The sequence below is a fragment of the Octodon degus genome, unplaced genomic scaffold (assembly GCF_000260255.1).
Source record: "Octodon degus isolate 3935 unplaced genomic scaffold, OctDeg1.0 scaffold00113, whole genome shotgun sequence".
Lineage (NCBI taxonomy): Eukaryota > Metazoa > Chordata > Mammalia > Rodentia > Octodontidae > Octodon > Octodon degus.
In genome coordinates, this window is record NW_004524689.1 from 5,056,909 (window position 1) to 5,079,847 (window position 22,939).

Here is a 22,939-nt window from a genome sequence, read left to right on the forward strand (position 1 = left end):
GGTCTTGAGATAAGGAAGGTTTTCTCAGGAAGGGACACAGACGGCAGGGTGCAGGGCGTCAGCCAGTTTTGCTCAGTTAAATGCCCACTGCTGGGCTGGGCACGAGGTTTTCGCCCATTGAGAGAAACGCTGATGCTGTTCCAGGATCGTTGTGTTTCCAACATACTGGCATCTGCGAGAACCACGGAAGCTGCATTAGAATGAAGACCCACAACAGGAAATAACGAGAAGGGGCTCAACATTTCCATTCCTCTGAGCTGCGTGTTTCACTTAAGGTCTCATTTGTCTCGCCAGTCTCTGAGCAGGCACCGCTATTCACACTACTGAAACCCTAAGTAATCAGATTTTACTCTCACTTCTAGACCAAAGACCCCACTAACTTTCGAGCACGGCAGTAGTTTCCATAAACCACCTGAACGGAACAGAAGCAAAAAATGTTGCCCAGAGTCCGGTGTTTTCTCACACCGGTCTCTGCAGGTTGTTTCCAACGAGGTGACTAACACACCAACACACTGGAGCCTGGGCTGATTACAGAAGACATTCAAGGCCCGTGGGTCTGGGAACGGGGTAATTAACACTGTCGATCTCCGGCGACTCTTTCACTGGGTCCCCTGCAAGACTCAAAGACCAGGAGGTGCTCTGCGACGCTGCCTCGCAGCCGACAGGCTACACGCCTTGTCCGGAAGTCCACGGGGTCGCCGGGCCACTGCTACCCCAGGCCGGCGGGGACCCACACAAGACCTGGGGAGGAAGTGCCCTCCCGCGGCGTTTCCGTGAGGTCGCGCCCGCCGCAGCCCAGGTCGCCACACTCCTGCAACGGCACACCCCGCGCCGCGCGGCTGTCTCCACTCTAACCCCGCCCCCATCCCGCCCACCGAGGCCAGGCTCGACCAATCCCGTGCGCCATCAGGAGCAGCCCGGCGCGGTCGGGTTACGTCACCTACTACTTACGTCACTGCTGGTGAGCTGTCTCATTTCCGGCGCGCGGTGAGCTGTGGGAGTGGTGCGCCGTGGCCCACGTTGGGGGGCTTTTCACACCGGGTGGGGGTGAGAGGCGCGGCTGCTCAGGCGCCTCGCAGGTCTCTGCGTCAGAATTTCCCCCTCGCGCCAGCGCTGCCTCAAATGTCAGGGCTCGCCCACTCTTCCCGGGTTTCGGCGACCTAACCTTTTGGGGGCTCCAGAGGGGAAATTCGCCGAGCCTGCCGGACTTCTCCAGGACGTGAGAGACATTCATAGGAGACCTCAAAGGCACCTCCTAGGCCCAGTGTCTCAGCTTAAATTTTTCCTAATCAGAGAAGGTAGAATACAGGTTAAAAAAAAAATGATGTCAACTTCCCCAAGGCACTTGAAATTTCACATCTTACGTTCATCAAATGCTTTTGATGTAAGAAATAAGGAATTGGTCGAAATAGAAATAAGAAATTGGATGATCGCCGTGTAGAACTGCAGTGGTCCATTAATGCATTCGTCTATAGCAGTAAAGAAAACCCGCCAAATAGTAAGGGGTGAAATCAGCAAGTAGTGACCAAGCACCAGCTGGGTGCCCGGGCGGTCTAGACACTTGAGGATTCAGCACTGACCAAGATAGAATGGGAAAGTCCCCTCCTGGTGTGCACAGGACCGGGGGAGACAGGCAAGACGTAAAAGGAGATGAGTGCTGTCAGCCGGGCAGGAGTGGAGAACCATGGAGTGCTTATTTAGCAAAGTGAGATGCCCGATGGAAGAGTGGCTCGTAAAAATTTGCCTGGCAAGCGCAGGGTCCTGAGTTCAATCCCCTGAACCGAAAAAAAAAAAAAAAAAAAAAAAAATAGTGAAGAACCTGGTAGCTCCTTCACTAGGATGACTGGGATTGTGCTAGGTCGGGGCCATCGGTGGTGGTTGCCGCTGTGGTAATGCCAAGTGTCCAGCTCCCTGAGGCGCAACAATAGCTGTTCCTTATGTGTTAGATTTACTGTCTCACTAAACTGAAGGCCTTTGAAACCAGGGAAAGTTTTGAGTCTGTACTTCCCATAATGCATAAACACTTTGTCACATATTGAGTAAAAAAGGTAGTGGACAGGATGGTGTGATTCTAGAAATAGAGGGCTGCGCCAGGAGGTGTCTGCATTGCCAGTACAAAAGCAACGTCTTTTGGTAAATGGTTGGATTTGGGGGACTGTGTTCTGTAAGTGTGTGATGACAGAAGTATCTCAACTATAAAGAAAGTGTCACGAGTGTGAGTGGCATTATTATTAACACTAATAGTCAGCGGCGGGTAGAGTGTGAAATTCGGCATGAGAATATCTGAATCTGACCAGGGCTGCAGGGCCTTATACAGTCATTTCACCCTCTGGACCATGATCTTTGCCTCTGTAAGATGAAAAGTATAGTAATACCTTGCAGAAAGTATGTAATGTCTAAAGCCAATACATGAGAAAGAAAATATTAGCCTACTGTTAAAAGTACCGAGGTAATTACTGAGAAATTATTATTATTGGCTTTTTGAGACAGAGTCTCACTATGCAGTTCAGGCTGACCGTGACTTCACTTTATAGCTCAGTCTGGGCTCAAAGTGATCCTCCTGCCTCAGCCTCCGATTGCTGGGGAACAAGAAATAAGTTAGAGCTGAAAATCTTCGCTCTGGGGAGGAGAACTGAGAGTCAGGAAGTGCACACTCCGAGGCTGCTGCTGGGTGAGTCAGCTCTGCTCCGCAGCAGCCGGGTGATTCTGTTTCAGGTTCCTTGTGTCCAGCGTGGCTGGGGTGGCTCTGTTCCAACTGCGATCGTGCTAGAGCCCAGGGCTGTGGTGGCAACTTCCCTGGGGAGGATTCCTCGGGCAGTTCAAAGGTGTGAAAGCCTAGGCCTGATCAGCAGGTGCCTACTGTGCAAGGCTTTGATCAGTCCTCTGTTAATGTCCCTTTGGCCAAAGCCCAAAGTTACGGGGCAGAAAGTCCACTCACCCAGGCAGAGGGAGGGAGAGCGAGTGCTTCTGAAAAGTAAGTCAGTCGACTTATATTTGAGTTGTCCAAACTTGGTGCAGTGTATGAATTTCCTCATACTTAAGGCCAACTCAGATCCATTTCAGTTCTTGATGGTGAACACGTACGTCCTCTGAAAATACAAGCTTACTTCCAGAGCCGGAACAAAACAGCTTGTCTTGGGCTGGGAAGATAGCTCAGTGGTGTCAGCCACCAAAACCAGGCCTGATGGGTGATGGCGCACACCTGTAATCCCAGCACGAGGAGGCTGAGACAGAGGAGGATCACTACGAGTCGAGCTGGGTAGGGAGACCCTGTGCCAAATAAGTGATTTAAAACAAAAAAACCAAAAACTCACCTTGTCTTTTAGTTTTCCTTCCATCTACTAAATCCTTCCTGTTTGTTTTTGTTTTGAGACAAGGTCTCACTGTGTAGTTCAGGCTGGCCTTTAACTCACTCAAGGTGTTGCCTGCTTCCTTCCCAAAGAGCCAAAGGGGAAGTCATTCTGGAATTGAATTCTATAATGTTTCTTAGGCTATCAAATGATAGTTTTGAGCATCTTTCAGACTTTTGCACAAGTACAGAGTGTCACATACATAACTTTACAACTTTTAAAATGAAATACAGGGGCTGGTGAGATGGCTCAGTGGTCTAAAGCACCTACTTAGAACGAGCTTAGCAAAGCACAGGGACCGTGGTTCAATCCCCCAGCACCACATGCCAGCCAGCCCCGCCCCCTGGTGGGCTGAGCTGGCCACACACACACAATATAAATAAATAAAATAAATAAATTTTAAAAAAAAGCTTAAAAAAATAAAATGAAATACAAAGCACTGTTTGGTCTCATATTGCTGGCGACAGTGCTAAGTGGTTCAGCTTGTACGCCCTCCTCACTTCTGGGAATTTACCTTCCATCTGCTTGCACAAGTAGGTCGTGAATATAAAGTTATTCAGCTCAGAGGTGTCTGTACAGAAAATGATTGGAAGTACCCTATGTTATCAGTGAGCTGTGGGTAACTAACCTGTAGAACAGGCCCACAGGGCATTCTGTGGCAGAGAAGGATTCTTTCTGATATGGAAGGATTCCAAGATGTTCATGTGATACATGTACACAGGTGTAGGGGAAAGTTCAGAACACAGTGTAGAGGGGTATTTATTTATTTACTTATTCTTTTTGGGCATTTCATTATGCAGTTTGGGCTGACCTCAAACTATGCAATCCTCCTGCCTCAGCCTTCTGAATGCTGGGATTACAGGTGTTCACCAATATGCCCAGTACAGTCTACATTTTTATTCAAGAGAGGAAAATAATAGCTGTATTTACAAAAAGAAGTACAGGAAGGGAGTGCAAAAAAGGTTGTTACCTGTAGGAGGTGGGGATGGACACAGTGACCATGGGGATAGACATCTGTTCAGTGTAACTCTTATTATCTTGGTTTTTGAAACTATCAACTGTATGAATGGTCACACTGAAGGCAGTGGCACATGCCTGTAATCCCAGCAGTATGGGAGGCTGAAGCAGGAGGGTCCCAAATTGGGCAAGTGAGTAAGACACTCAAAAAATAAAAAGCGTTGTAGATGCAATTTACTGCAAAGGCCCTGAGTTCAATCCTCAATACTGGAAAAAAAAAAAAAGTATTAATATGGAAAATTTTTAAAGAAATAAATTAGGTAATGTACTAAATTTAATCCATTAAGTACTTCTTACATTTATCTGCTAGCATTGCTTTAATCCTTAGGCGCAGCAGCAGCAGAACCTTTGCTAGTCAGTATAGATATTCCTCGTTAGACTACCCTGTTTTTCTTGGTACGGTACACCTTGTTTCATACAACACTGTATGATTTTACTGTACACTCTAGTGTAGTTTTACATTATTATACATTACGCTACCGCGTGTAAGCGTTAAGGAAATGAAAGTAAACAAATTGGAGTTTCCTTGACCATCTGTTTTGAGTACTGTAATGTACGGAACTGTACACGATTCCTCATTTACCGACCAAGTGGCAGGAACAGAGCATTAGGGAATGCCTGCGCTGGGGACTGAGCCCAGGTCTTTGCACTACGCTACATACAGAGCCCGCCCTGAGCTTGGACCTACGATCCTCGCGCCTCCGCCTCCCCGTGTGCTGGCTCACAGGCGTGCACCACGCACTGCCTCTGATGACTGAGCAAGCGCTGGACAGAGTCGCCCGACACCTGGCGACCAAGTGTCGGGACCCCTAGGGCCAGGATGACCGGAAAGAAGGGTCCTAACAGATGTGCGGAGACCGTACAGAAAATGGGAACTAAGGGAGCCGGGAGTGCGCAGAATGAATGCGGAGCCGCTCCTCCTCCGCCGCCGCCGCCGCGCCCTCGCCGGGAGCAATTGACACCCACTATGCTCCTGCAGGGCGGGACCGTGCCATTCTCCGAGCGGCGCGGGGGAGGAATTCGTACGTCTCCTTCCCCCGCAGTGCGGGGGTGAGCTCGGCCGGAAGTGACGCACCGTAACCCGGAAGCGGCACGAGACTGCGTAGTGCGGCGCTGAGGGACGGGTGGGCGGTGCATGCGCGTCCCGCTTTAGGTTGTCGGGGTGAGTGGTCTCCGGCCGCGGGACCCCCACGGGTGAGCGTGAAGGGGCGCGAGTTGCAGGTCGGCCCCGCGTGCGCGTGGGGCGGCGCGCGGGCCGCAGGCTTGACGGGCCCCGCAGGGTTCCGGCTCCTGCCGGCGCCGTGGCCTGTCTCCCCGGAGTCGCGACGCCGAAGCGTCAGAAGTCTGCGCCGCAGCTCGCCGGCTCGGAGCTCGCCGTTTATTGAAGTCGTTTTATTGAAGCCAGTGGTGCACGCAGGGCAAACCCTGCAGAGAGAAGTAGGCTGAGAGCGATGTGGCTGTGCGCAGAGCGCTAGCGTGGGCGCTGCAGGGAGGAGAATTTCTATCCCAGTAAAGGCGGCTCAGATACCTAATAGCCCCGCCGCCCAAAATGTTAGTGGTTTTTAGCACTAAAGAAAAATGCCCTCCAGAACCCTTGGGAGGCCGTTGCAAGAAAGCTACTTGACGTTTCGCCTGGGCGTTGTGTGAAGTGCAACATCTGCATACTTGTGTTTTAGGGACCTTCGTATTGAACAGATTTTTAGATATTAGGTTTGAGAAAATGCAGTAAAAGAAAACAATATTAACACACATTAACAACCTTACTGTTCTCATCTTAGAGCAATTGAAACGGCTGTGTATGCCAATATTAACCTAGAATGCCGTGTTCCATGTTTATGGGAACTTTCCCTAGGAGGCAGTTTGCTTGAAAAGATTCTGACAGAATGTTTGGATAACATTAAATGTTTGTATATTCTAGAATTTCACTGAAAACATGAAGTATCTTTCTTCCTTTCCATTTTTTTGTTTAAAGATTTTTTAAAAGTGCAACGTAAAAATGGCTTCAAAGAGAGCCCTGGTCATCCTGGCCAAAGGAGCTGAGGAGATGGAGACGGTCATCCCCGTGGACGTCATGCGCCGCGCTGGGGTAAGACCCCTGCTATTTCCCAGGCCTGTAAGGCGTGTTGAATAAAACAGTATTTAGAGTACAGTAGAATACATTGAATATATACGACACTACAATGATGATGTAATAATAAGTGTTCACTGCCCCTGTGTAGTACACATTTTGCCTTTTTCTGTTTTTACATTTTGCCCTCTTTCAGACCCTTTCTTTCCCTTCCTTCCTCATTCCACTCTTCTCTACTTCCTTGCTGTCCCACCATTTGCCCATCTTGGGTTAGTGTTTCCCTCTCTTGCCCAGGTTGGCCCTGAGCTCCTGTGCTCAGATGATGCTCCTGCCTCAGTCTCCCGTAGCTGGTACTACAGATACATGCCACTGTGCCCAGCCTCAGACTCGCTCCTTAAAGAGCAAGTGCTTTTAAAGAAACACTCAGGACTAGGAAAAAAGGGAAAGAGATTACTCTTGACGTCCCCTTTGTAAATGTTGCCAGGCCTTTGCCCCTCAGGTCAGCCCGCCTCCTCGCCTGTGTGTGTGTGGACCCGAGGGTGCCTGTTGTGGGTGTTTAGCTGTGTCCTACATGCTCTTCACATCTGTGCCCAGCACAATAGCAAGTGCTTCAGCACTTCACTAAGTGTGCCAGGCTGCATTCCGATCACTTCTGCTAACCTTGCAACAACTCTGAGAGTTAGGTATTGAGGAAACTGAGGCACAAAGCTACTAAATGCTTTGAGAAGAGCCAGAACATAGACCCAGGCCTAGTCTATTTGTACGTTGCTGGTACACAGAAATCAAAATCTTTCTTGATATTGCTGCTTAATTCTGTATTGTGTGAACATGCCCCATCCCATCTAGCCCAGTGGTGCTGTAATACATTTTGGTTTTTGCTTTTGCTGCTAAAGATTAAACCCAGATACTTGCGCACACTGAGCACACACTGTACCCTGGGCTGTGTTCCCAGCGCCAGCAGTACTCTTTACAGCTTTCCTTGTGCAAATGTATCTTAAGTTATTTTAGGTTCTGTACCTAAAAGAGTTGTAGTCACCTCAAGGGGGTGTATGGTCACCATCGCTAGATTTTGCCAAGTTGCCTTCCAGGGCCAAGCAATCTTTTCCAGCAGCAGAAGGATAGGAACATTTCCTGTTTTCCAGATCACCTCATGGTATCATCACCTTTTTTGACATTTGCAAGATAATGTGGTATTTTATTGCTTTAACTTGCATTTCTATCTTTGGAAAGTACAGTGAGGTTTAAATGGCAACAGTGACCTTATAGGATGGGTTATTATTAGGATGATCATGTAATTAATCTCCCAAACCAGAACTCTTACGGGAGAACGGCTGTGGGGACAGACCTAGTTAGTAAATAGATTTATCTAGCATGGTAGCTTAAGTTCATCATTATTTTGTCACAGTATTTCCTGCCAAGTTATTTTAAAACACATGTAAGCTATGAAAATGTCAACTCTTCAAATCTGTGTTTCTGCCTTCCTAAATGTCACCGTGTCTTTCCTTAGATTAAGGTCACTGTGGCAGGTCTGGCTGGGAAAGACCCGGTACAGTGTAGCCGTGATGTTGTCATTTGCCCTGACACAAGTCTGGAAGAGGCGAAAAAGGAGGTTTGTTCTCCATCCTTGAAGTTTTTCCTCTGCATGTTTTTCATTAGTTTCCTAACGAATTGAAGTCTGTGCTACAGACTTACTTAGAAACGTGCTTCGCTGGGGTATCTTCCCCACTGTGCTGGCAGGCCAGGAACTTTGCATTCTTCGCTGCGTCCGTGGGACTTGGCCTCTGCCGGGCACCACAGTGTGCTCAGTAAATGGGTGCTGGGAAGCTGGGGGGTTTCGGGGGGTGCCAGCTCTGTCACCAGTATTCTGGTTTGCAAAGTCACCCTTGCTTCTGATAAAAATTATTTTCATGTAATTCAAGAATTAGCTGTTCCATTTTTTACTTATTTTTAATTCCTATTTCTAGTGTTTGATTTTTTTGAGACAGAAGTCACTAAGTTACCTAGGGCACAGACAGAATCCTGCTTCAGCCTCCCAGATTGTCGGGATGGTAAGGGTGCACCACCATGCCGGCTCCCTTCATCCTGCTCTTGAAGCTGCTCTTTACCTGTGTCCCCTCAGTGGCACAGAACAGGTGTGTGAACCACTGGATGTAGAACAACTCATACTTGATGAGTGGCTGGATTGAGGAGGGCTGAGAGTTCTGCTTCTATACAAAAAAGGGCCCGCCCTCACATTTGAATTCTTGAAAACTTTTTTTTTTACATTGTATTTGGTACAGGGTCTCACTACATAGCTCAGACTGGTGGTGATCCTCCTGTTTTCAGCCTCCCCAGTGGTGGGATTACAGGCATGCGCCCCCATGCTCAGTCTCAGTGGCCAGCTCAGCGTGTGGTGCCAGGGATTGAACCTCAGTGGAATTCTTGAAACTTACTAATAGCCTGATGGAAGCATGAAGTAGAAGGAAGTATTCCCTCTACTCAGTTTTTGCCCCACAGTATCTGGGTGTTTTAGATCAGTGGCTACCTTGTGTAGGTATTTGTTAAATTCAAATTCTGAAAGTATTAAAAGAAATTCAGGGCTGGTGAGATGGCTCAGTGGTCTAAAGCACCTACTTAGAACAAACTAAGCTAAGCAAAGCACAGGGACCGCGGTTCATTCCCCAGCACCACATGCCAGCCAGCCCCGCCCCCTGGTGGGCTGAACTGGCCACACACACACAAAATATATAAATAAATAAATAAATAAAAATTAAAAAAAAAAAAAGAAATTCACCCTTCACACCACATTCTCTTTCTTAATGTCCACCCCCCAGGATCGTTGAGCTATCTCCCAGGCCCTTGATCCATTTTTCTGTTCACAGTTTTCTTCATTTTAAAACAAACAGCAGGGCTGGGGAGATAGCTCAGCAGTCTAAGTGTCTTCAGTTTCTACTTTCTGATCTCACCAAGCTTGAAATTAGATTTATCTGGGAATGTTTCAGTGTTTGGGACACTTAAGTATCATTTTTTTTTCTTCTCTCACCAAGTTCTGTTTTTCTTAAAGTTCAAAGTATTTTAGGGCCGGCCAGATAGCTCAGCAGACTAAAGCACCTGCTTAGGCAGAGTGCAGCGGCTGGGGGTTCTATCCCTAGTGTGTCATGCCAGCCCTGCCCCCGGGGTGCAATGAGACATTGATTGAGACTGGGAGTGGTGGTGCATGCCTGTAATCCCAGCGCTTGAGAGGCTAAAAACAGGAGGATCACTCCAAGTCAAAAAAAAAAAAAAAAAAGTTCGAAGTATTTTTCTTATGCTTCTTACTTAAAATTTGTTTTTGTTCAGTTTTAGAAATGGCTACCTTTATTCCTGTTGCAGGACAATTCATACAACATAAACATAAGTGTAAAATCAAAGAGATGAATGCGTGTTTCTTTTCTCATCGCTGACATCCAAAGTTAAAGGGGAAAAGGTTTATTTAGCTCACAGTATAGAGGTTTCAGTCCATCATTGGTAGGCACCAGGCAGGTGGCTTGGCGGAGGGCTGTGGCAGAGGAGAGACAGTTCGTGGTAGGCAGAAGCCAGCAAAAGCAAGCGAGCAAGCAGGGGACCTTAGCAGCTTTTTTCTGACCCTTTGATACTCTGTCTAGACCACTGCGATGAAGGTAGTGCCAGACTTGTCAAGTGACCAATTTAGTAACCTTGTACTCTAAAACTCAGCACATCCTGAAAAACAAAAATATTTTACAGTTTGACAGTAATCTGAGGTTCCAAATGAATACAGATGTTTAAAGTACACAAGTGGATGTGCTGAATAAGAGTGACATATGGATTATAATAAAAGTAGAAAAGTAGGATCACAAGTCTGCATCTTGTACAGCAATTAACCACTAAGAAGAATATATGCAGTGTATTATTTGTTGAAACTGTACTTTTGATTTGATTTGAAACTGTCTCATTGCTATCTGTTTATCAATAAAACTTTGAAAAGAAAAAAAATAAAATAAAACTCAGCATCACGTTTTGAATCAGTCACACTAGATCGGCCCCTTGCTGGATAAGCCCTGCCCATGACTGCTTCAGGCTGGGGGGCTTAGGGGGAATCCAGACACAGCCAGAACAGCGTCCCTTTGTCCCCTAGCATGTCCCGGGTCTCTACTATAGTCAACATCCCTTGGTCTGTGAGAATTGGTAAGGTAGTACTTACACACATGTGTACATACAGTGTACACATGTTGCTGCTGCTCAGGCTGGTCCTGAACTCCTGGGCTTAAAAAAATCCTCTGGCTGGGGCCGGGGAGATAGCTCAAGTGGAATAAGCGCTTCCCTGGCAAGCACAAGGGCCTGAGTTCAATCTCCAGTTCCACAAAAAGAAAAAAAAAATCCTCTGTCCTCAGTCTCTTGAGTAGGTAGGGCTATAGACACAAGCCACTGTCTGCATATTTTTGTCTTTATGAGTGATTTTTATTACATTTGATGCTTTGTCATGTGCTACTGTATCCAGATTTCCTGCATTTTTTTGCTAACTATGAAAACATTCCATGATTGGGATACCTTAGTCTGCTTAACTATTTTTTTGTTTGGTGGTTGTTTTTGGTTTGTTTAGGGGTCCAATGCCAGGGCCTTCTGATGTTAAAGCACGTGCTCTGCCACTTCCTAACTGTTCTTTAATCCAGGGTGCTTGGATTATCTTTTGTATTTTGCTTGTGATTTAGATGCAAATATTCAGACCATTGCTTCAGTACCCTTTTGAAATTAAATGTTCTCCTCTTGTTCCCACTGTGCCAGGGCCCCTATGACGTGGTGGTTCTCCCTGGAGGCAACCTGGGTGCACAGAATTTGTCGGAGGTAAGCCCCCACCCCCTTGCTTCCACGTCACAGAGCAGGCAGGAAAACTCGAAGCACTCCTGAGCGCATGTGCTGCTGGGTGGGTCATTCCCTGCTGTCTGGGGAGGCCATGAGCGGACAAGGAAGAGCAAAAGTTAACCAGGTGGGTTCTAGAAACCAATTGGGGTAACACTTATCCCAGAAATCAGCTGAATTTCTAGAAGAGTCATTGCATGGGTGAGCACGGTCCAAGGTAGGAGGTGAACAGCGTCCCTGAATGCCACAGGGTGACACGATTTTATGATGGGTCAGTTTAGATCAGAAGTCGGTAGACAATGGGGCCATGGGGCCGAGAGGAGACAGATGGCACAGGACACTGGGGACACGTAGGCCTCTGCCCCAGGAAGACGCAGGTCCCTCCCTTTTCTTGTCTTTTCACATTGATGGTGTAGCAGTATTTCTGGCAAGTAGATTGAAGTTGTTGTAGTTTAAGCTAAAAGCAGCCAGCGCCCCACGAGAGCCCACTCTGTCCTCGTGGTGACTGGCTGTGCTTCGGTTTCTCTGCCCAGTCGCCAGCCGTGAAGGAGATCCTGAAGGAGCAGGAGGGCAGAAAGGGTCTCATCGCCGCCATCTGCGCAGGTAATGTGCTGGACTCGCCCTGGCCCCTTGCCGAGGCTGCTGCCTGCAGGAAGCTCGAGCATCCACGTGTGGGTTCAGTCTGGGTGACGTGAGGGGTGCCATGAGGTCGTGCCATCTCAGCAGTAGGCCCTCTCTCCCACTCTGCTGTGCCCTTGGTCTGCATCTGTGAACCGCCCTCTCAGCGTGTCTGACCTCGGAGGAGGGTGGGGGCCTCTGGAATTCATTAAACAGCTGGTGCCGCAGATCTTGCTGCCAGGAAGCCTGGCTGCCAGCACACAGGTCAGCAAGAATCCACCCCCGCCCCGAGCCGGGCCCTGGGACTCCCTCCTGCCTGCGCCTGGTGTCCCTGCCTCTCCGTGCGAGAGGCCCCAGGCCTTGCTCTTCAGCTAAAGGTCTTCAGTGTCCACAGGTGTCTGAGGCTGGGCTTGGTCTGTTTTCTGGTACCATCTGGTCTGTCCTGTTCCTTCATGTCAGTACAGTAGGGTTTTCAGGAGAAGTGAGCCAGGCCTTTGCGTTGGAGCGGCAGCGCTGCATTCTGGCAGGAGACACTGCTCATTGCCGGGTCCTTGATGTCATCATGTGAGTCGGTTGGCGCTGTCTCCTAGGCAGGGCACGGAGCTCTGGCAGTCTCGTGTTTCCCCCTGGCCAGTTTGGGGCCGGGTGCGCTCAGCGTAGAGGGTGAGCATAGCACGTGTGAGCGCCTGGGTTCGGCCCCAGCGCCCTACCAGCAGAGCTCCCAGCAGCCTTTTCTAGTGGCAGGAGGTGACTGGTGTAAGCCCACGAGAGCTACTGTAGGAGAGGCTGGGAAGGATCCTGAGGTGACCACTGTGGCCGGCCTCTTGCTGCGCCTGGGACCCTGCATCCCCAGCACCACCGCTCTGGGGACAAAGTCTGGGGTCCCCCCTTGGAAACAGGGCTCCTTCCCCTTTCCTTCGACCAAAGGAAAAAAGCAAGGGTTTGCCTGGGTTGCTTCCCTTACAATTCTATTGACATGAAGACCAGGAACACTTTGTTTTTAAGTATCACTGAGACACTAAGTGGCATTCGCACTGCACCCACCATCCCATGCCCTAGACAGGAAAGAGAGGATGTTTGCCGCACCTTTACGCAGCAGTGGCCCCACAGCCTGCTTCTGTGTGAGAGCTGAGAGGAGAGGGGTGCACGGCGTGCAGGCAAGGGGGTGGCACCAGGCAGACTGAAGAGACTGAGGGGCCAGTTACCCGAGCCTTCTGACGTTTTTACAGTGGGAGCTGGAAACAATTTTGCCATTTCAAAACATGGCAGCCCCTGATACTGAGGGAGTTAGAAACAGATTGCAGGGGAGGCTTTCCTGAGCAGGTCCTGTCCAGGGCAGGGATAGGTTGGCCCTGCCACAGCCCAGAGTTGGCCTGGCGCTCATTCTCTCCACGTCCACTGGGTGGCGCTGCGGGTGAGGATTCTGCTCACTCTAAGCCTGCTGCTGGCTCAGCATTGTTCGGAGGGCTCCATGGGAACCTACAGTCGTGCAAGAGGAGTAGCTCCTCTTCCCAGGTGGGGCTCTAGGGTTCTCAGCTGCAGTACGCGGCAGTCACGAGCTTACCCAGTAGTGTCGCTGGAGGCAGCAGCATTACCACCCTCAGGAGCAGCCTGAGCACTCCTGCCTCACCGTGGTCCCCTCCTCATGGCACGGTCAGCCTGGAGCACAGCTTCAGAGTGAGGCAGTGTGGGTTCCTCAGTCCTTCATAGGAACTAGTGAGGTGACTCATGCATCCACGCAGTAAAAACTGAGTGATGGCTTGAAAGTTACTGCCGCATACGACTGTGTTGTGTGTAGAAGGGAAGTGGAGACTGTTTGGTTTGGTTTTGTTGAGACAGGGTCCTGCTGTGTAGTTCAGGCTGGCCTTGAACTCACTTTGTAGCCCAGGCTGGCCCCTCAGCTCATAGCAGTCCTCCTGCCTCAGCCTCTCAGTGCTGGGATCACCTGGCCTAGACACTTTTAAATGTTGCACCCAGACTTGGTCTGAGGCAGACACTTGCTACAAGGCAGAGAGCTTCGGTTCTGGTGCTCTTGGTTTGGTCCTGGTCTGCTGGAACGCAGTCTGAGCAGCGTAGGGCCGTGGCTGCTGTGTCCTAGGACTACGGGCCGGGCCAGCAGGTTTACCGGAGCCGTAAGCACACACACCATCATCCTCCAGCTGTTCCAGCCCCAGTGCAGGCTGCGGCCAGGAACGTACGCCTCCATCTGAGATAATAAGGCACAAGAAAAACCCTGGCAGCTTTCAGATAAGGTAATGACTATAATGTTTTTAGTCTGAGGAATGTTATGGTAGGTATCTGTTGTGATGGTCCGTGAGGCTGACCATTATCAGTGAATATGTGGGCTGCACACCTGGGCTAGTGATGCTCCACTATTCTAAAGACTTCAACTGAAGAGAGGGCACGAGCGCCACAGGTTGACCTTCTGCGTGCTTCTGTGCTCAAGCAGGCTTCACACAGTCACGTGTGCCTTTGTTTCTCAGACTTCAGCGCTAATTGCCCAAATTTCTCCTTCCAGGCAGCGTGCTGTTCTTCTTAATACCCTACTGCTCAGTGTGTTTGGATGGATGGATAGATGTTCATGTTCTACTTTCAACTAGGATGGTAAAATTGTAAAGGAGAAATAAAGTGCAGAAGTTAAGAGTGCCTGTCCTCGCGCTGGGAGGAGGTGGCACCCAGTGTGCCCCAACTTCGGCCTCCCTGTGCAGGGTGCTGGTGCCTGCGTGTGCCCATGGGTGGCAAGGGAGAGCTTTGATTAGATGGTGTTGAAGTGGTTTGAGTTCTTGCAGAGCTTAGCCAGGTGTGCGCAGCAGGTGCTTCTAAAGACTATACTCCTCGTTTCAAAGAGGGTTTCATTTCAGAAGCAGAATCTTTACCTGAGTGCCTCTTGGTTTGAAAGACTGCTTCTCCTGCTGCAGTTTTGAAGCTTGGGTTTCTCTGCGTCTGCACTCAGATCTTCTTATTAATCTTATTTTTAGGTCCTACAGCTCTGTTGGCTCATGAGATAGGCTTTGGAAGCAAAGTTACAACACACCCGCTTGCTAAAGACAAAATGATGAATGGAAGTAAGTATATGCTGCGCCTTCACGCACAGAGGGCCCTTCTCACAGCGCTGTCATTAGCACGCTTTCCTGGGCAGGGTAGCGCAGCGCGTGGGCTCCTGGGTGCACCCTGGGAGGGGCTCAGCCTGGCTGGGCTGGGCTGCCTGCCTCTGACTGCCCAAATGGAAGGTGATCGCAAAACACCAGTTTAATTAATGTTCTTTCTGAGCACTTTGTCAGCAGCCTAGGGTAAATTTTCAACCCCGACAGTAGATTCAGAAAGTGCCCTTTCACCCAAGGTCCAAAGAAAAGGCTGAGCGTGGCCTCCTCCCTGTGGACAGACACGTTGCCCGCACACATGCCAGCAAAGCCATGGATTTCCAGAGTTGCTTTTATAAAAAGCAGGCTCAGTTCCTGGTAAAACCTGTGACCTGTGGGGAAGGGTGACGTGAAAGGCTGGGCTCCTCTCCTCCTGGCCATCCCCCCTCTTGTCACAGGTGACATCTGGGAGCTCTGCAACTTTCTCTGTACACAGTGCACCTCCTTTTTAATATTTTTATTCAGATGAGGTCTACTGAGTGCTTCGGTCTGCCGCTTGGTTTCATTGTTTGAGATGGGCTCTGGCTGTGTTGCCCAGGCTGGCCTTGACCTTGACCTCAACCTTGACCTCAGGTTCCAGGGGTCCTCCTGCCTCAGCCTCACGGGAGCTGGGAGGGCAGGCGCATGTGTGCCTTCTACGCAGCTGCAGCATGCTCTCTTTTTTTTTTTTTTTTCTATTTTTGCGTTACCAGAGAACAGCGTGCTCGTTCATCTTAGGTCTGTTTTACCCACTGGCTGTGGGGCTGTGGCAGGGCCCTTAATCTCTCAGAGCCTGAGTTTCCTCATGTGTCCTTTGAGGGTCATTGCCTGGCGTTGGCAGTTAATGACGGTGCCCTGAAGGCTGCCTGGTCTGGGGCTTGCTGGGAAGTGGGGTCTCACTCCTACCACCAACATGAGGGGCTGTCCTGGACACAGGGCAAAGGCTGCCCGTCCCAGCTACTGTCTGGAGTGACTGACGTTAGGGACTCAGGAGGCTCAACTGCTGAAGGGCAGACCTGGGATTTGAGCCGGGAAGCTCTGTTTGGGGTCAGCTGGCATCTCCCCATGGCCAGCTGGCGCGAGTCTCGGCCCCTGGGGCTTCAGGTCCAGGCGGCCACTGGTAGCTGTCCAAGTTCCAAACAGGTCTGGGTGTTCCGTGCCATTGCGGACAAACCCAAGCAGCGGCCTTTAGTCATTGACCCCTTGTCCGTCCCTAGCTGTGCCACTGGATTTTTCTCTGTAGAGGTTTCCTGGCTTTGGGATCTTTGCCTAAAGCTTTAAAAAAAAAAAAAAAAAAAAATTAAATCTAGGCCTTGTGCTACTTGGTGCATGAAATGTAGAACACGTGGTTGCTTCCACCTGGGTGCCTGTCTCAGGCTTGGTTTGGGCTTCCTCTTGCATGCTGTTCTTCGTCATGGCCAGTAGGTGGCGAGGTTGGCCAGTGTAAGCCTCTTCCCAGTTCCAATCAGGAAGGAATTTTAAGCCCATTTGGCCAGCTTTGGCTCTGCCTGTACGGTGTTACCTGCAGAGTTGTTGCCGGGGAGCCTTTAATGTTTTCCCTGCCTTGCCCTCCACCCCAGCTGCCCACGGCCTGCTCTGGGTTCCTAGCTCAGCACTGAACCTGTCCTGGCTGAGTTTGGCCATCAGCAGGGGAGGGGAAGAAGACTGACCCTTGCCAGCCAGGACCCTTCTGTTTCCTGTAGTAGCCTGAGCAGGAGGTTCTTGGTGGCTCCCCGGTGAGCTGGCGGGACATGAGCCCCTGTGGGCACAAGGAGTCCACCTTGGAAAGAAAGGGACCCGAGGGCATGACTTGGAAGCACCTTGCTCTGCTTGTAGGGCTTGGGCGGGTTTTCTGTTTGGCTCCCTGGAACAGGGCTCTGAGCATCCCACGGGTGGCCTGGAATGTGCCCGTGTGGTGTTCTGGCTCAGCTGAAGGGGGCAGGGTGGGCCCATGCTGGGCCTGGGCTGGGCGCCCTGGTGTCCTCTGAGTCTGCCCCTTGCGGAGTGGGTCACCATCACTGTCACCAGCGGCTGAGAGGTGAGCTCCATGCTGTCTCTGCCTGGCTACTCCCCGAGATCTGGCACTTCGTCCCTCAGCTCAGTCTCAGACCTTCACCCCTGTAGCTGCTTTGCAGCGGGCCTCCAGCCCTCGCTGGACAGGGTCCTCTCTCTGCAGCCGGGACTGGGGGTGGGGGTGGGGGTCGGAGCTCTGCGCTCACCTTCCTAGTCACCAGGCAGGTTGGGGCCAGGAACCTGCCAGAGCAGGTGGGAAGCAGGGCGGAGACTGAGTCACGGAGCCCTTCACATAGGGCAGGTGGCAATGGGGAAGACCACCCTGGAGTGTGGCCGCAGGAGGGAAATCAGGCTGGCTGCCAAGGGTGGAAGACTTGGGGACAGTCCCAGTGTGCTGGGTGGTCCTGGGAAGAGCCAGGAGCCCCTGGGAAGACCCGCCTTGCTGAAGCTTTTGGGCTCCTGAGCTCCAAGCACCTGGGTGGTCACATGGTCACCTCATGGCCTGGGCACCATGAGTTTTTTCGTGGCCAGCCACATAGGGAGGTGACCCCAACAGTGCTGGGATGGTGACTGGTGCCATGTGGTGGCATTGCTGGTGCTGCCCACCAGGATGAGACCTCCTCTTTCCACTGCAGATCATTACAGTTACTCTGAGAGTCGTGTGGAGAGGGACGGCCAGGTACTCACCAGCCGCGGACCAGGTACCAGCTTCGAGTTCGCGCTGGCCATTGTGGAGGCACTCAGTGGCAAGGAGGTGGCGCAGCAGGTGAAGGCGCCCCTTGTGCTCCGGGACTAGCGCCATGCTGGGAGCAAGGTGGATGAGGCTGATGGTCTACCAGGGTCTGAGCCCCACACGCAGCTCCCCAGCCACCAGCAGAGCCCTGCACCTGCCGCGGGGCTGCTGCTGTAAAGCGACTGCGCTGGGCCTTCCCAGCCCGCAGCTGTGTCCCTGCATTTCCGAATAAACCAGGGCAGCTCAAGGCTGCCTACGGCTGCTATTCTGTTTCCTGTCATTGATGTGATCTGGTTCTGTATCCTCCAGTGGCACCGAGGAAGGAAAGGAGGACGGGGCATCTTCCGCAGCCTGAGGGTGAGGCACAGGGACAGCTTTAGCTGCTGTAATGTGCTGTGAAAGTACCAGTGAGCCTGCTGGCCGTGCTCACTTGGAATCCCAGTGCTCTGGAGGCTGGGGCAGGAGGATCGCAAGTTCAAGTCCGGTCAGGGCAATTTAGTGAGCCCTTGTTTCCGGATAGAAGGGCTAGGGGAGGTGCCAAGGCCCTGGGTCAGCATCCTCCCACCCCCCACAAAAGGAAACAAAAACTACCAGTGAGGTTGGTGGTCATGGTTCTGTTTGTAAGACAGTCACTCTGGTGGCCAGGGTCCCTGGAGGAATTGCAGACCTCCCACAGCTGCCCAGCACCCACCTTCCCTTCCCCGAGCAAGGTGCCCAGCCCTCCTGGCACCCATGCAGCTCCTGTGGATGGGTGACGTGCACAAGGAGACAACTCGGCCCTGGCCACAACTGGAGCCTGGTCCTGGCCGCACCAGCCAGATGGGGCCCCTGTGGGCTGCTGCGGCTCTGTCTGCTGGTGAGGTGGAGCGGGGACACTGAGCTGGAGTGCTGGCAGCCATCTCATTACTGTGCGGAAGCAGCTCCCGGCCCAGAGGCTGAGGCAGCCGCTAGCTGTGTAACTGCGCCTTTTGGTGAACAGTGTGAAAGACATGAAGATGGCGTGAGGGCCAAGGTGCAGGACCACACGGTGGGGGTCTGACACCTGTGGTAGCACGAGGGAACTTCCATCCCGTCAGCACTGCTGGTCTGTGTCCTCACACAGCTAGTGTAGATGGGGAGGGAGGGGAGGGAGGGGAGAACAAGCCTAAAAATTCATCCTAGGAAGAAGGGTGAAGAGGCAGTGACAGGGGACCCCCCCCATAAGGGACCAGATCTGCAGAAATAAGAGTGGAATGACAGGAACATCAAGCGCCCCTGAGGCTGGTGCCCCGGGGTTGGGGGGAGCTGGGCAGGGGGTGCTGCAAGAGCTGGGAGGTCACCCCAGGACGCACCCCCAGGCCCTGAAGAGCCTCCCTTTTGGAGCTGCCAAGGTGAGGTCATGGTTGTGTTTGTAAGAGTCACTGTGGTGGCCAGGGTCCCTGGAGGAATTGCAGACCTCCCACAGCTGCCCAGCACCCACCTTCCCTTCCCCGAGCAAGGTGCCCAGCCCTCCTGGGCAGGTTGGGGCTCAGGTAGATGGATCTGTGTCCACTGTGCCCTTGGGGTGAGGAGCAGAGGACAGGCCCTGGGACTGGAGGTTGGTGGGAAGGATTTCTTCCCAGCAGGGACCACCTGGGTTGGGCCGGTCTTTTGCAGCTCCAGAGTAGTTGGGTCTATACAGTCACTGTGGACCTTGGTGAGGGAAGTTCGGTCTAAGAGAAATTGCCAGTGGAGCCCAAATGGGGGAGATCGCTTCCCCAGAGGCAGAGCAGGGGTTCTGGGAGCCATTTTAGCCAGTCCTGGGGCTTCCTGGCCACTCTGGAATTTCTGGCTTTGGCCAGTGGTGAGGGGGGGCCAGCACAGTGGAGTCCTGGCTTGCATGGGGACTTGGCCTTGGGGTGCAGGGTGGGTCCTGCCTCTTCCTAAGCATGGGGCTCCCTGAAGTCGAGGGCTGTTTGCCAGGTTTATTACTTCTGTGGTTTTGACTTTTTTGACAAAAAAATAATTCACCTTGCAGACCATGGCTGGGAAGTACAGGCTGGGCCAGGTAGAGGGGGCGGTGGGCTTCTGGACCCAGTCTCAGGCCAGTTCTGCCACCGTGGTCACATGAAGACTCTTACAGAACACATGGCTCTGGGGACAGCCACACTTCTGGGGGCTCTGCTGCCCAGTTGCTGCAGCTCCCAGGCGGGGCTGCACACCCCATGGAGCAGGCGGGCTTGTTTCTTTTCACACTTTCCACAGGCAGCATCCTGCGAGGCCACACCACACTGTCGGGCCCCTTGCCTTCACTCACAGTGACCCACAAAGCGTGTTCCCTCCGGGACAGGGGCGACATCTGCGAGCTGTGCCCTCAACTGCAGCCAGCCAGCTCCCTACAAAGTGACCATTGTTTCAGCCATGGAGGAGGGAGAGAAACCTGGTCTCGAGCTCACAATCCCATTTGTCCTGTGCCACAGGACTGTCATAAAACCAGAGGCTGCAATCACCAGGGAAGGGCTCTTCTCAGGCCCACACAGGTGATGTGGGGGCGCCTGGTCAGCTGTCCACCTGCCTAGCTTTTCTCTGAGGAAGGAGGAGAACATCAACCTCTCCCCAAACGGACGCTGCAGAGTGAGCTGGCCATCCTGAGAAAATGCCCACATTTGTCCATCCCGGGGGCAGTAGCTGGAGGTGGCCCCCTTCCAGGGCTTCTCTTTGAGACCGAGGCACCCTGGCCAGCATGGAGGAAGGCTTAGCTCTGGGGAGAAGGATGGCCTCATTGCTACCACTGCCACTGTCACCACCGTCACCCCCAACTCCCCTGACATCATCATCATCATCGCCACTCCCACCGACCACATCACCCTCACTTCCTGCAGCTCGTAGGGGCCCAGCAAGTCCTGAGCAGCAGGCTCCCAGAGAAGACACCTTGTTCCTGCGGGCCACCTGCCTGCGGGCCTATTCTGCTTAGCTTTCTGTGCAGAGTGCCAGTTGGCGGTCCCTGGCTCTGCAGAACCGTAGATTAAAATTAACACTAGAAAGCTAGTGGCCTTTAAGAGTGGAAAGGGACAGCGGTGGCATTGGAGGACCCTCCTTGCAGTGGCTGTCTCCGAGGCCATGCCTCCCTGGCCGCGTTTGCCTGCTAGGTCAGGACACCACACCATGTGCCTGGCTCAGGCTGTCCTTGGCCCAGAGGATGCTGTTCCCTGAGCGTACCGCCCACAAAACGGTGTTTCCGAGCCCAGGAGCCATCCCCCACCCTTGTCTGTCCTCTGGCGCCTGAGCGCAGCATGACTCCTCCACTGCTGCCCGTGCTGGGTGACCAGTGCCTGTTCGGCAGACCCTGCTGGACGAGGCAGGGCAGAGCGCGGTGATGGCGACCCCAGCGTCCTCCCTGCACTCTGCTGGGCTGCAGCAGTCAGTCAGTACAGGAGTAAAACACGGTGTTCTCAGGCAGGGGGTGAGGTCACTGTTCTACCACTTGGCCACGCTTGCACATGCTTACCTGGGAACAGCAGCCACTCGGGCACCTACGCCAGACCCAATTATCTCGGGGTGGCGGCTGCTAGGACTGTGTCATTAGTCCAGAAGGCATCAGCTTCAGTGCCACTTGGGCTGCAAAAGCACTTTTCAGAAATGTAATTATACAACAAATAAGTCAGTACCTGCTGCTAGGAAGACTCAGACAATGCAGGCATAGGCGGAGTGAGACTCAGGAAGCCTCTTCCCGGCCCTTCCCGGTCCCTCATCCTGCCAGGACAGCAGACTCGGATCTCAATTCGTTTCTTTTCCACACATTTTCAAACATGTCATGGTTCAAACCCACACCTACCCACGTGATACTGTTTTGTGCATACACAGATCGTACTTGATAATTTCCTTTTTTTTCTTTCTTTTTCTGCAAAGCTTTATTCCGGAGGGGCCCAGTCCTTCTAGGCACCTGCCTTCCTCATGGCGGCCAGCACGTTGCTCGGCTCCTCACACTTCTTCTTGGCGTGGATGTGCGTCCCCACCCTTTTCTTGATGAATTGGAGGGGCGTTTGTCCTTGGAGACCTTGAGGAGCTCTGTGGCGCACTGATCATGGGGGGGAAGCCGCACACACCCCTCCCCCCGCCCCCCGATCTTGTAGGGCATGAACTTGGTGTGTTTGGTGAGGTGTCCAGGACGTGGCTACTGTTCTTCAGTGGTTGCTGTAGCGGGAGAACCAGCACCATGGGGAACTGTGGGAAATCACAACAGTTATTTTTATACAAATAAAGAGTGCTGGTGCTGCGTATATTCTCTTGCAAATTGGATTTTTGTTGAAACTTAGCCATGTCTTAGAAATCTGCCTATGTTGGGTGGATTTTGTTTATATAATAGGTGAACAAGAATCCACAGCACAGCTGTATGCTGATGTAGTTAATTAACCATTTCTCCACTAATGATATCCTCCCAATTAATAAAAAAGTAACCAGGTGAGGTTACTTTGTAACCGGTGTGTGCTTGTGGGCCCAGCCAATCAGGAGGCTGAGACGGGAAGACTGCGTAAGCCCTGGAGTTCCAGGCCAGACTGAGCAACATAGCAAGATCTTATCTCCTTAAACAAAATGTGCCAGGCCCTGGGTTCAAAGCTCTGTAAAAGAGAAAGAAGAGAAAAAAGAAATGAAGTAAATAAATTCATTTTTTAAAAAATGTATTTAGTACAGGGTCTCGCTACACAAATTGGACTCATAGTGATCTTCCTGTTTTCAACCTCTCAAGTGCTGGGATTACAGGTTTATGCCACCACACCCAGTCTCAATCCCGTCTCAGCGTACCCTGCGGGCAGGGCTGGCAGGGCAAGATGGGGATCAAACCCGCAGCCCCTGCGTCTGCCTAAGCAGGTGCTTTAATCTAGACGCTGAGCTATCTGGCCAGGCCTTGAATTCATTTTTATTGTGCTAAAAACACCCAACTCAGAATTTGCCATCCTAGCCATTCTGAAGTGTGCATTTGTGCAGGCTCACCAGACGCCTGCCTGGGCTGTACCCGTTGCTGCCCTCCCTGTTCCACTGTGCCCCACAGGGTGACGCTGGAACTCTGTCCCCACGATGCGCCACTGTCCCCTCCTCCAGCCACCAGCAATACCACCCTGCTGTCTTCCTCTGATTCAACCCCCGCACCTGGATCCTGAGGCTTTGTGTGTGGTGTCCTGGTGTCTGAGCGCCCCCATCCTGCAGTCCTCCCTCCGCCCCGACTTGC

The 22,939-nt window shown here is 51.9% G+C and overlaps 1 protein-coding gene across 4 annotated transcripts; it reads left to right on the plus strand.

Moving 5' to 3' along the window:
• Window positions 1-5,434: 5,434 nt before the first annotated feature.
• Window positions 5,435-18,019, plus strand: Park7 (Parkinsonism associated deglycase). Of its 4 annotated transcripts, XM_023699478.1 has the most exons (8): window positions 5,435-5,529; window positions 6,340-6,453; window positions 7,943-8,044; window positions 11,197-11,256; window positions 11,805-11,874; window positions 14,868-14,954; window positions 17,657-17,865; window positions 17,898-18,019. In XM_023699478.1, the coding sequence occupies exons 2-7, from the start codon at window positions 6,364-6,366 to the stop codon at window positions 17,815-17,817; spliced, it is 570 nt and encodes a 189-aa protein (XP_023555246.1). In that variant the 5' UTR covers window positions 5,435-5,529; window positions 6,340-6,363; the 3' UTR covers window positions 17,818-17,865; window positions 17,898-18,019. The 4 variants fall into 4 exon arrangements, with proteins under 4 accessions (XP_023555246.1, XP_004639688.1, XP_023555247.1 ...); XM_004639631.2 differs by having other exon boundaries at window positions 17,657-18,019; XM_023699479.1 differs by having other exon boundaries at window positions 5,482-5,561; window positions 17,657-18,019.
• The last annotated feature ends 4,920 nt before the right edge of the window (window positions 18,020-22,939 follow it).